Raw genomic sequence first — 12,332 nt, 5'->3', positions numbered from 1 at the left:
TTTCTCTAAAGGTTTAATTGCTTAGTCATCAGGCAGTGAGCTGAACTGGTTTATAGAAAGTTCAGTCAGCGTGAGCTCAGGTAAGCCTCATACAAGTTAAAGCTGCACTGTAGCTGTGTCTCTAGAATCTGGAGGTAAAATAGAGCTGGCAAACTGAATAGGAAAAAACAGAGTGGAATTTCTGGATGTTGAAGGCTAATGCCTGTTTTGCACTTCACTGCAGCAGACCAAAGCCCAGAAGAAGAAGCGAAAACAAGATCGTGCAGTAAGTCCTTTCCTTTTTTGCATTGCTCAGAGTCCTCAGCTGCAGTCTGAGAACACAGGGAGAACACTGTTTCAAGAGGGTGGTTTTTGTTCTGAAATGTCTGTAGCATCTTTTAGAACTCAATGATTTTCTCAGTTGTGGCACAATTTAAAAACAGATCAACTGTTAAAACATCAGTAGCAAACTAAGAGTGTTTGTACTGTGCTGATGAACCAAGGTAGCAGATCAGTTAGGAAATAAATCAGCAAACACAACTGCCTTATGCTAGAGTGAAATTTGGTTTCAAAGACAAAACCATCAGCTGTAATTACAAAAAGAAAAGTGGAAAATCCAAAATAGGTGTGTAGGGTTTTCTTAATTTTCTTTTTTTTTTTTTTAAGGAGGGTGGGGAAAAGTCCATTATTTTCTCTCTGTCTTCCATAGATTGAAGAACACAATGGTCATGTATTCACAAACTACCAAGTGAGCATTCGGCAATCATGTGAGCACTGCTCGTCGTACATCTGGCCCATGGAAAAGGCCTGTCTCTGCAGTGGTAAGTGAAAATGTCTCATTCTTGCCACTTAGCTTACAAAATCAACTGTTTTACGTTGCACCAAATGAGGTTTAGATGGATATTGGGGAAGAGTTTCTGTACAGAGAGGATGGTCAAGCATTGGAATGTGATGTCCAGAGGTGTTTGAGAGGCATGTGGACATGGCACTATGGGACGTGGTTTAGTGATGGGACTTGGTAGGTCAGGGCAATGGTTGGACTTGGTGATCTTGTAGGTCTTTTCCAGCCTAAATGGTTCATGAAAATGTGCTGGTCCTTTGGCTGGTCCAGACGTGCTGTAGTGAGCAGTAAAATTCTTAATATTATAACATCATTTGAAATGTTTTAACAATTGTTACTCTCTCTAGTTTGCAAGTTGACTTGTCATAAGAAATGCATGTCCAAAATCCAGAGCAGCTGTACATCCTGTGGGAAAAAGGTAAGACCTGTAGATCTGGGATGCCATTCTGAGATACCACGGGTGATGTATGCAAAATGCTGTCGTCTTTCTCAACAAATGAAGAACAGATGTTGTAACACTGAAATAAACTTTACTTATGCTCCTTTCCACGTTTGCATGTAATTGAAGCCAGGCCCTGCAGTGGTAGAAACAAAACATTCTTCTTAAAAGGTGATATTTGAGCTAATTAGGGAACTCCTTCAGTATGTGCTGTGTTGGATAAACCATTAAAAAGCTCCTTTGGTGCTTTTTACAGGACTTCTTTACTGTTGTAACTAAGGAAATATGCATTATGATCAAAGGTTTGTAGGAAGCTAGAATAAAACATTCAGCTTTTGTTTTCTGGACTTGTAGGTTAGCTTTAACAGAAAGCAATAGAATTTTCTATCTTGGGAATAGACATTCATAGTGCTTGACCTGCATCAATTCCAGAATGAACAGGATGCAGAACCGCGTCACTTCGGAGTGTGTGTGAGTTCCCTGACCAGTGAGAGAAATTCAGTCCCCATTGTCATGGAGAAGTTGCTAGAGCATGTGGAGATGCACGGCCTCTACACCGAAGGCATTTACAGGAAATCAGGATCAGCAAATCGTATGAAGGAGCTGAAACAGCTGTTGCAAGCAGGTCTGGCAATGTCCACCCTTTTGACTTCCTTGCATGATTGTAGTTAGCACCTTGATTCTTTTCTGTTCTGAAAGCATCTGCCACATGTATTTTAAAAACAGCATTTTAGCAGGCACATTTTCAACATGCCATCTGTATCACTTTTGTTGGCTGACAAAAGCTACTTTGTACTGTATAATTGCCTATCAGTGGATTTTTTTTCTTTTTTTCTTCTGTTAGCACCCAGTTGTGCATTGTGTGCATCAAAGGAATGAACTGCATTAGATTAAAACGTTTCTTTTCAGATCCAAATTCAGTGAAACTGGAGAATTACCCTATCCACACTATTACGGGGATCCTTAAGCAGTGGTTACGAGAACTACCAGACCCACTAATGACATCAGCACAGTACAGTGATTTTCTCCGTGCCGTAGGTAGGTTATAGAAATGATTGAAGCAGTGTTTTTTTTTTTCCTGTTATCTCACTATTTCCTTGGGAAAACAATCTCTAAGATGCTTGTGTTAGCTAAACAGCTTCCTTCTAGTTGATTTACAGTAATGATTTTAAGCTTTATGTAAAACATCTTACAGGAAACTTTCCTGGCTTATGTGACCTCTTGCTTCAGAGTTTCCAAAATAATGGTAGCAGAATGTCACTATACAGCCACCCTTTCTAAGAACTGCAAACACACAAATAAGCTTTCCTTCATCCACTTCAGTAGCAGTAAGGCACTGTAAATATTGGAGACCTTGATGCTAATAAGAGCATCTGAAAAAGTAGGTAGATTGCAATGCCATCTGGGTACTTTAACATTCAATTACAACAACTGGTGAGATAGAAGCATGGCTTCTAGGAACTTTATCTATTGTAGACTGTTTGAGAGAATATCAGAGGGTGCTTGGCCCCTTTCCACTAGTGCTGCACAGCAGTTATAATCTTCTACTTTCTCCCCTTGTGCAGAGCTACCAGAAAAACAGGAGCAACTTTGTGCCATTTACAGTGTGCTCGAACAGCTTCCACAAGCAAACCATGATACCTTGGAACGACTCATCTTCCATTTAGTCAAGTAAGAATTATTTCATTTGGAGTCAAACTCCATTCAACTTCCTCAAGCCCTTCTTAGTAGCTTTCCTAATAACTTGAGCCCCTTGAGAATCAGTGTGGGGATCGACTTGCTAGTTTAGAAATGAAAGAATTGATGTTGGTAGTTGTTTAAAATCAGACATTTGCTTGCTTCTACCATCTGATGTATCAAATCAGGTAAGGACAGCTTTGAAGACAATACAGATCTGAAATACTTGGTGAGGTTTTTCTGAACACTAGGATTAATGTGACGCAATGTGGTAAATACAGGTAAATAATAAACTGTGGATGATAGTGTAATAGGGAGGGACTGCCCAAGGATTATAAATGCTTGCTAGTCTTCGAAGCAGAGATCAGTGATGCTGTTAAAGGAGCTCCTTTCATCCAGAGAACTTGAGGAGTTTCTGAGTGATCCCTTGAACATAGGGAGAAGTGATTTTTTGAAGGGGAGGCACTGAATCACCTGACTTTCACGCTGGTAACTAACAGCTTAACCCGGGTAATTTTCTGTTTCTTTTTCTTGTACTTGGCAGGTGTGAAATCCATTTCATATCTGTAGTCTCCTTGTATCTGTATTAGGGAACTGTGGCAAAGTTTGATCAGATTATTAATATTCCAGCAAGGTTCAATTACATTTTTTTTCCTTCTTCTGAACACTGGATTTCAGAGTGGCTTTGATAGAAGATGTCAACCGTATGTCACCCAATGCCTTGGCCATTGTTTTTGCTCCATGCCTCTTGCGTTGTCCTGATACCTCTGACCCTTTAACCAGCATGAAGGATGTTTCAAAAACAACCATGTAAGTTTGAGCAGTCTGCTGCAAAGGAGTCTTTCAAAACATGGAAGTACTGCCACCTGTATTGTTTCTTTTTTTACAACATTCTCATACTTCTATAGCATGAGATTGTTCAATAAACTCTTTCCCTTTTGTACAGGTGTGTAGAGATGCTGATAAAGGAGCAGATAAGGAAGTACAAGATAAAAATGGATGAAATAAATCAGCTGGAAGCAGCTGAGAGCATTGCTTTTCGTCGGCTTTCGTTGCTTCGGCAGAATACGGTAAGTTTTGAAATATATCATGGAACCTCAACATCCAGCAGAAGGCATCTCACTCTGTGAGAGGATGTCCTGCTAATTTTTCCCATCCATTTCATTCTGTAAGTCAAAGATCAATTAGCAGATGAGAGGAAAAGGGATTTGGGTTTGCCCAGAATAATAGGTAGGAGATAAGTATACAGCTGTGGTAGGGTTTGATAAATGAAGGATGTGGGAGTGTGGGGCTTTGCTCTTGCAGTGATCTAAATCTATTTCCATGTAATTCAATCAGTAGGATTAAGATTGCACTCTGTTGAATGGCAAAGGAGTTTCTTCACTCCAGAGGTGGATGGTGGACAAAAGTATTCTGTGTTCTGTTACCACAAATATGCTTTTTCTTTTCTTTTTTTTTTTTTTTAATTGTACTGTTTCAAAAAAAGCAAACAACAAAAAAACACCTCTGTCTGATCAGAAGTCGTATTATAGTGTATTTGATCTTTATCTCTCTCTAGCTATGGCCTGTAAAACTTGGGTTTTCTTCCCCATATGAGGGGATGCTGGTATGTACACTGCCTGTGTTCAGCATGCATGTTGTTGGTTTGGTTTTTTAATGGTACCATTGCATGACTAAACTTGTTAAATGTGTTGTGTAAGTTGGTTTTAAAAACTCTTGAATAATCAAGACTGCATGTATGGGTTGCAACTTTCTCTCCTGACTGCATGCAGTACTTTTCAGCTGTTGTGCCTTGGCTTTGGTATTTCATAGACATTGAGTGAAACTTATATTAACATTCCTTATAAGTAAAACTAAGGTGAGGCTGGTAGATCAAACAACTGCTTCACAAAAGGTAACAAAACCACAAATCAGATTAATAGGAAAAATATATAATATACTCTTGAAACATTTGTATGACTAACAGCTCTTCATCCATGAGCCCTTCAACTGTCCTGCTCATTTGTCTTCAACCTTACAGCTAGTAGCTAGTCAGTAGCTATTCAGGATAGGTGTTTAGGACTGAGTCATAAATTTGTCTTGCAGAGTAAAAGTCCACAGGTCAAAGGAAATGACAGTGGCAATTCAGAACTGGGCTCTCTGCATGAAGAAGAGGAAGTTTCTGAAGCTGATAACCGAGAAAAGGAGATTCTCATTGATCGGATACAGTCGATAAAAGAAGAAAAGTAAGTTGCAGTTTTGAAACCCCTGTATCTGTAAGTTGTGCCCTTTGTCGTTGGGGGTAATACAGACAGCAAAGCACTACACTTTTTGTCCAGAGTTACCTAGTTAGTTAACTGTGTTCTGCAAGCCTTTATGAAGATGAAAAGGAAAACTTAAAAGCCAGGACAAGAGGAAAATGCTATGAGAATTATTATTTAATGACTATATGCAGGAAGGTTTACCTCTGAAATATGTGCTGCTTAAGATTGCTTGTATCAGAAGTGCTTTCTGTTCTGATGTAGGGAAGACATAACGTATCGGTTACCTGAGCTTGATCAGCGAGGCTCTGATGAGGAGAATGTGGACTCTGAGACCTCAGCAAGCACAGAGAGCTTGCTAGAAGAGAGAACAGGACGGATGGATACCGAAGGTCAGTATTAAGGTAGTGTGTGCTTTTTTTATTCTACATATTTCACTGCATAGAGCCGGGTGACCAGATGCTACCTGGTCACACCTGCTTCTATCAAGTTACATTTTTATGCATGCTTTCAGTGTGTTGTTTTTTTAAAGGAATTACGATTTCTGGAGTACAGTGCTGCGCTCAGAGCTCCAACGTGCCTGCCAAAGACATTTGCACAGTGCCTTCTCTTCTGCAAACATCTTCAAGTTCTTTATCTGCATCCCTGGCTTCAAGACGCAGATCGTCTTTAACACTGTCCAAGATTAAGGTGCCCCGTCGAACACCGGTGATGCCAACAGCAAACATCAAGCTTCCTCCTGGGATTTTCAAATGTACAGAATCTCAGGGCAAGACTTCAGCTGATGAAGAGTCTCAAATAGTGGTGAGACGAAGAGAGCAGCCAGCAATAAGAACTGATAAAGTCCATTCTATATACATTGCACAAGGGTCTGCAATGGCCCACGCTCAGGAACTTTTGGATGAATATGAACCAACGGCAAAAGTAAAACGGAGGTTTTCAGACCCTTATTCCCACCTTACGTGTACAGAGAAGTGAAATACTGAAGCTGTCTGGATTTTTCTGAAGTTGACTTTAGTTTTTTAAGGCTTTGAAGGCTGTGAACTTTTTCATGAGTGTACAGGTAAAAAAAAAATGTCCTGTTTCTGCTGCCGTGCCTTCTTCCATTTGCCTTACAGTGGACTTTAATGGGACCAACAGTGAGTTTGGGTCAGTGTACGTTGCCTTAATTTTTTTATGTTTTTATGACAACTTTGTGTGGTTTACAGAACTGTTAATGTTGTAATAGCCTTAATTGAGACCAAATGTACAAAAATGTTTATTAATACATTGCACTTTTTAAAAAAAGAAGTCTGCGTTCATCAACATTCGTTTGCTTGTGTCAGTGCTGTGTGCTGAGCAATGCCTGCAGAGGGAATGGCTGACTGGAATCGTTCTAGGTTGGCCTTGAGAAAGCTCTCTCCACCAAATGTCCAAGCGTCACCATGAGGTATTTTGGTGCCCTCTCAGCAAATTCACGGCTCCCACAGCGCTTGTGCAGCGCTGCCTCGACCCCCGTCTGTGTGCTCATAAGGAAAGAGCTGCGCACACGCTGTGGAACTGAGATCAAAGCCCCGCTCGAGGGCCCTGCGCCCTGTTTCGTGTCAGAGCTGTACATGAAGAGTGCCGGGGCTGCATCGTTGTGTGGAGTTTTGAAATAAAACCGCGCACCGAGCGCCGCGGGGCAACAGCACCCGGCCTCCTTCACAGCCTTCCGCCCCGCCCTAAGATGGCGCCCGCGCCCCGCCCTAAGATGGCGGCGGCGTCCGGAAGTGGTGCTAAGGCGCTTTCCGGTGTCGGTTGTCCGCCATGGCGGCGACGCGGCTGGAGTTGAATCTGATGCGGCTGCTGAGCCGGTGCGAGGCGCTGGCAGCGGAGCGGCGGGATCCCGAGGAGTGGCGGCTGGAGAAGGTGAGGCGTGACTCAGCCTTCTCGTTGGGGCGGGACTGGCCGGGAAAGCTCCCGGCCTTCAGCAGCACGATTCTGCTCCTCGAAATAAGCAGAGGTAGACAGTGTCAGAGCGTTAAAACCCGAGCCGTGCTGCGGCCTCTGCCGGAATTAATGGAATTAATATCTGTCCGTAATGCTGACGACTGAAAGCCTTTCTCTCCTCAGTACGTGGCCGCCCTTGAGGACATGCTGCGGGAGCTGAAGAAGCAGTCCAGGTGAGGGAGCTGCAGTGCGACAGGCGAGCGGAGCAGCCAGGAATCACGTCGTGCTGTGAAAAACCTCCCCGTGTCATCTTGGAGTTTTAATGGTTTTAAAACCATTCTCCCTTGCGCTGTCACTGCCTGCCTGCTCCAAGCTGAACACCCCTGGTTCCCTCACAGTTCTTTGTGCTCTCTTAGTATCATCGTGGTTCTCCTGTGGAACTATTCCAGAAGTTCCGCATCTTTCCTGTTCTGGAGGCCCCGGCCCTGGACGCAGTCCTGCAAAATGGGGCCTCAGGGGTAGAGCAGTCGGGGAAAATCCTCTCTGTGCCCTGTGCCTCCCCTCCCATCCCCCATTGACGCAGCCCAAGATGCCGTTGGCCCTCCAGGCTGTGAGCATGCACTGCTGATTCGTGTTCAGTTTTTCATTTACCAGAACCTCTAACTCCTCCTTGGTAGGGCTGGTGTCAGAGCGTTCTTCTCCCAGTCTGGTCAGGTATCTGGGGTTGCCCTGGCCCAGGTGCATCAGGGAATTGTGCGGCTCTGCCATGGTCACACACACACTTCATTCTCCTTGTCAGGCTCTGCACAGTGCTCCTCTGGTTGGCTGTGCCCTGAGCTGCTGCATCCACAGTGCCTCGGCAAGGTGGCTTAAGGGGGCTGCAGGTACGCTCCCAACTTGAGGCTATTTCTTTCTTGGAAAAGCCCCTGTTGTTTAATTTGATATGAAAAGTTTTCTAAAAATTGAAAATGTTGCTGTTTACTGCTTTTCATATAGCTTTTTTTTTTTCCCAATTCCAATAGCAAGCCTGCCCCAGAACTGCTCAATGAATACACACGTAAAGTAGACTTTCTAAAGGGACTTCTAGAAGCTGAAAAATTGGTAAGATATATTAGTTTACCTTGGAAAGACTTAAGAAGTTTCTCCACTTAAATTCTCCTTGTTGCCTTGTTCCTATGCTTGCTTTTATCTTACATCTCACAATAACGCTTGTCAAGGATTGCCTGATAAGATTTTAACAATAGTGAATAAATATATTGTATTTTGTTGAAAGAGGCTATTGTGTGAAGTCTGAAACTTTTTTCTTCCTTTTTCAAACTGTAGATTTTGCAAAATTCCACGACTGTTCCAGCAACTGTGGAAGTGCTCCCTAAATCCTTGTAGGTCATACATCCAGGTGGCCTTACACTGCAGAATGATGTTTGTGACTCTTTCTCATTGTTTCTTCTTTCTTACAGTCTTCATCAACTGAAAAGGCACTGGCGAATCAGTTCTTAGCCCCTGGACGTACTCCTACTACAATCAAAGAGAGAACCCCAGCTACCAAAACAGTTCATCTGCAGACAAAGGCTCGTTGCACAGGCAAGATGAGGAGTGAGCTGCTTGGTACAGTATGTTTTGGTGCTGCTGCTTCTTTACTTTTAGTTTGTAGATGGGCTCTTATGACATCTGGTTGCCTTTGGTGGCTGTGCCTCAGATATGTCCGAGGCTGGGGGTGGAGTCGCCTTTTTAGTTTTCATATGAATAACCTAAGTACTGGGTGCAGGTGCCATTATTGAGCATAGAGGACTTTGATTCTGTGATTCTATATGATTGTACCTCATGAGCCTTTTCACTGGCCCTGTGTAATCTTCTGTTTTGTTTCTCTTCCTGCCTCCCAGGATCCCTTGGCTATCAGTGGTAAGTTTAATCTCATTTTCTGTAACTGTAATTGACCTGAGTTTTACGGGTAAAGAAAGTGGAAGGTCAGGTGTTAGAGGCTGACCAGAGCGTACTTTTAAATTACTGACTCACTTCTTGTCAAGATACAAGATTTAAAAAAACAAAACAAGTACTGAATAGCTGAGAGCATAAGCACTGTTACCTGTGCAGGAGAAGAGACTTGCAGGAACCTATTTCTCTAGAATTCATACTCAAACAGGTGTTTCAATTATAGCATTAGCAAGGACAGTTTGTCACTGCTGATGTTCTCTTCTACTGTGAGCAAACCACGTGATCTTAGGAGCTCAGAGTAGGTGTTATTTAACTTCTCTTAAATATACAGCCATGTTATTCATGTAGGGAACTGGTAGGAATGAATTTCTGGTTTCCATAGCTACTGTAACAGTGGCTGGAGTGAGGCCAATCTGACGTATCTTGAAAGAGAACACCACAGCCCATGGGCTGAGCTGTGCCCTCAGGGATGTGATTCATCTTGTTTTTTTCTCTCAATCAAATGTATGATATTATGTACTTTTCTGGTGGGGAAAACAGGTAGACATTTGAAATCCATATTCCCTGGTGTAGAAGGCCAATTGGGATTACATCTTTGGGAAAGAAAATCTTGCAAAGAACTTGTTTTTTAAGCCTGTGATTGCATGGCATTGTGTAATACACTAAAACACAAATTCTTTTTTTCCAGATTCTGAGGAGCTGAACATAAGGAAGCGGAAGTAAGTCCAAATTTCTTATTTTGATGCTCCATGCTTTGGGACCTATTTTCCCAATGACCTTAAATCAGAAATGTTTCCATTTGGGTGAAGTGCGTGTTGTTTTGTCAGAGTTGCACAGTCTGGGGAACCACTGGGAGATCAGCTCATAAGTACAAATCCCAATTCTTTTTTCCTTGTGTCCGTGCAGAGGCCTTGCATCTGATGAGAAGCAGTCAGCAGTGGAGCTGGATGCTGTGTTACAGCACCATCAAGACATGCAGGAAAAGTTAGCAGAGGAAATGCTAAGTTTGGCTCGCAGTCTGAAAAACAACACTTTGGCTGCACAGAATGTGATAAAACAAGACAACCAGGTAGCGTGTGTGACAGTGCTGAACTCTTCAGTTTGCAATCCTAGGAGGTTAAATTGCTAATGTGTTAAAAACAAAAGCTGTAACTTCCAGATGAGATCAGAATGAGGGAAATTTGCAGGCAGTGCCTGTCTGCCTCTGCAGTTCAACTGTTAACCTTTTCTCTGATGGAAAAATTGGTGATGAGAACTTTCAAATCAGAATTCCTGAAACTGAAAGCGTTGTGTATGTAAGTGATGTTTGGAACTGTTGGTACTTCACTTTGACAACTGGAACTTTTTAAACTAAATCTATTTGTTAGGACCTTGATTTTCACAACTGACTTACAGGTAGTGCAGTCATCCCAAAGAGATAAGAGAGTCCTTACTGCTCAGGCTGTCAGCAGCATTTGATCTCAGTCCTGGGCAGGCTGAGCACATTTTATCCTCTGTGTACCTCTGCTGATGCACTCTGTGTTCTCTGTGCCCCAGACGCTGTCCCACTCTCTCCGGATGGCAGACCAGAACTTTGAGAAGCTGAAGGATGAATCTGACCGCCTTGAACAGCATGCGAAGAAATCGGTCAACTGGCTGTTATGGATAATGTTAATTGTTGTTTGTTTTATATTCATCGGTATGATTCTCTTTATCAGAATATTCCCCAAACTAAAATGATTTTTTTTTTTAAAGTGTCACAAGTCAGAAGACTCAGCTGGTGTGATAAGTATTAGTAATCATTCTTGCCACCTGTCGTGTCCTGGAGGCCTCCCCTCCCACCTTTTATGTGCAGTTGATAAATTCCATGACAGGTTTCATGGAGAGCATTTTGGGTACTTTGTTACATGTTTTTCCCAAGTTAACATCGTTGCCTATTGAGGGAAGAATGGGGTTAAAGATAGCAGTTCATACTGTGCTCCTAAAAAATTCCTTAGCAGATAGGTACAGTCCTCTGTTTTTAACGTGGTTGTGGCAAGTGTTACAACTTCTGAAAGGTATTACTCAATAAGGATATAAATAATGCTCTGTTGAAGTCTTAATTTTTTTCTTTAACAGCTTTACTGTGCTGTGCTAGATCTTGCTGCCAACAGGATATTTAATTACAAGGTTGTGTACATACACAGCTGTAGGGTGTAGGAAAAGAACGCTGCTATTGAGTTGCTATCCTGGCTTGGATTCAGAGACCGCCGACAGGTAAAATTATTCTCAGGCTCACCTTCTGCTCATAGGAATGTTTGTGTTTGCAGACTTCTTCAGTTTAGTGTTACTGTGGAGGGGCTGAAGTTGTTTGCTTCCCTTTTCGATGCATAGCTGTTGTCACTTATTGTCGGTTATGTTTTGCTCTTGCATAAGAAAACGCAGTGGCCGTGGCAGTGTGAACTGTGCACACAGTGCACTCCATCCATTACAGACCTCACCTGTACAAATATTTCAAGGAAGCTGCTGTTTTCGAGACAGAAATGGAAAGAGGGTGGGAAAAAGAAATCAGCTGTCACCTCTTGGGACAAATTCTGTGGTCAGAAGTTTCCTTGTCTAATTAGGATTCCTAAGAGAGAACTGTGATAAAACTAGAGAAAACTTCTTCAGATGTTACAGCTTGAAGAAAGTAGCCCACAATAAAGCGAGGTTGGTGGTAACAGTCTCATAGCCATTCTCTGGTGCTCGTGATTTAGCTGGAGCCGTTCTGCACCTGTGTTCCTTCTGGAGTTACTCTGAAGCTGTGGGTGTTGATGTGTGTGCAGTGTTGCACGTGGAGGAGCTGAAGAGCCGCCCGTGGCTGCTGTGCTTTTCGCCATTTGCTCCTTGGGACCACGAGGTGGGGGTGTTTCAGCTTCTCTGTGCGTGGATCACAGCGGAGGGGACGGGAGGGGGGAAAGACTGACAACGGTTGTGTGCTCACGAAAATCGAGCTGTTTTCCGAATCCATCCCAACGCAGCAGCTCCATCAGAACGCCTTTGTATTTTACAGCATCTTCCAACTGAATAAAAATGCATCGTTGTGACGATCCTTGTGTGATGCTGTTGCATTTCCAGAAGTGGAGCTGTGCTGATGGACTCCTCCCTGTGCTCCAGCAGTGGCTGCAGTGTCACCAAACAGTGTCTGAATCCGAACTGTTTGCTGCTCTCCCCGCGGGGATTTCAGTGCTGAGCATTTCTTTTAGAGCAGAGTGCAGTGCTGGAATTTTTTGTGTGACTGTGGGATGTTACAACATTAACACTTCCTCATTGTCTATCACATTTTCTCCTTCCATACTCAGAACACACTGTTGTT

At 42.9% G+C, this 12,332-nt stretch overlaps 2 protein-coding genes across 14 annotated transcripts in view; both read left to right on the top strand.

Annotated features, from left to right (window-relative positions):
• The window catches only part of MYO9B (myosin IXB), a 40,175-nt gene extending 33,709 nt beyond the window's left edge, over positions 1–6,466 (top strand). For 6 of the 13 annotated variants that reach the window (XM_085211786.1, XM_085211797.1, XM_085211794.1 and 3 more), the window contains 12 exons: positions 224–265; positions 689–800; positions 1,168–1,238; positions 1,692–1,884; positions 2,169–2,297; positions 2,825–2,930; positions 3,615–3,746; positions 3,883–4,006; positions 4,495–4,542; positions 5,022–5,161; positions 5,441–5,568; positions 5,691–6,466. In XM_085211786.1, coding sequence (XP_085067912.1) covers positions 224–265; positions 689–800; positions 1,168–1,238; positions 1,692–1,884; positions 2,169–2,297; positions 2,825–2,930; positions 3,615–3,746; positions 3,883–4,006; positions 4,495–4,542; positions 5,022–5,161; positions 5,441–5,568; positions 5,691–6,154 — 1,689 coding nt within the window. In that variant the 3' untranslated portion in view covers positions 6,155–6,466. Of the gene's footprint in view, positions 1–223; positions 266–688; positions 801–1,167; positions 1,239–1,691; positions 1,885–2,168; positions 2,298–2,824; positions 2,931–3,614; positions 3,747–3,882; positions 4,007–4,494; positions 4,543–5,021; positions 5,162–5,440; positions 5,581–5,690 lie in introns of all 13 variants that reach the window. The other 7 variants (XM_085211792.1, XM_085211790.1, XM_085211789.1 and 4 more) reach the window with 6 other exon arrangements.
• Positions 6,467–6,897: 431 nt separating this feature from the next.
• On the top strand, positions 6,898–12,066 carry USE1 (unconventional SNARE in the ER 1). The gene is made up of 8 exons (XM_003213305.5): positions 6,898–7,066; positions 7,271–7,320; positions 8,110–8,188; positions 8,545–8,697; positions 8,968–8,986; positions 9,708–9,738; positions 9,926–10,088; positions 10,556–12,066. Exons 1-8 carry the CDS (start codon positions 6,965–6,967, stop codon positions 10,736–10,738), a joined length of 780 nt encoding a protein of 259 aa, XP_003213353.1. The 5' UTR covers positions 6,898–6,964; the 3' UTR covers positions 10,739–12,066.
• Positions 12,067–12,332: the final 266 nt, after the last annotated feature.

Source organism: Meleagris gallopavo, chromosome 30 (genome assembly GCF_905368555.1).
Source record: "Meleagris gallopavo chromosome 30, MGAL_WU_HG_1.1, whole genome shotgun sequence".
Classification (NCBI taxonomy): Eukaryota; Metazoa; Chordata; class Aves; order Galliformes; family Phasianidae; genus Meleagris; species Meleagris gallopavo.
This window is presented reverse-complemented; position numbering and strand designations above follow the sequence as displayed.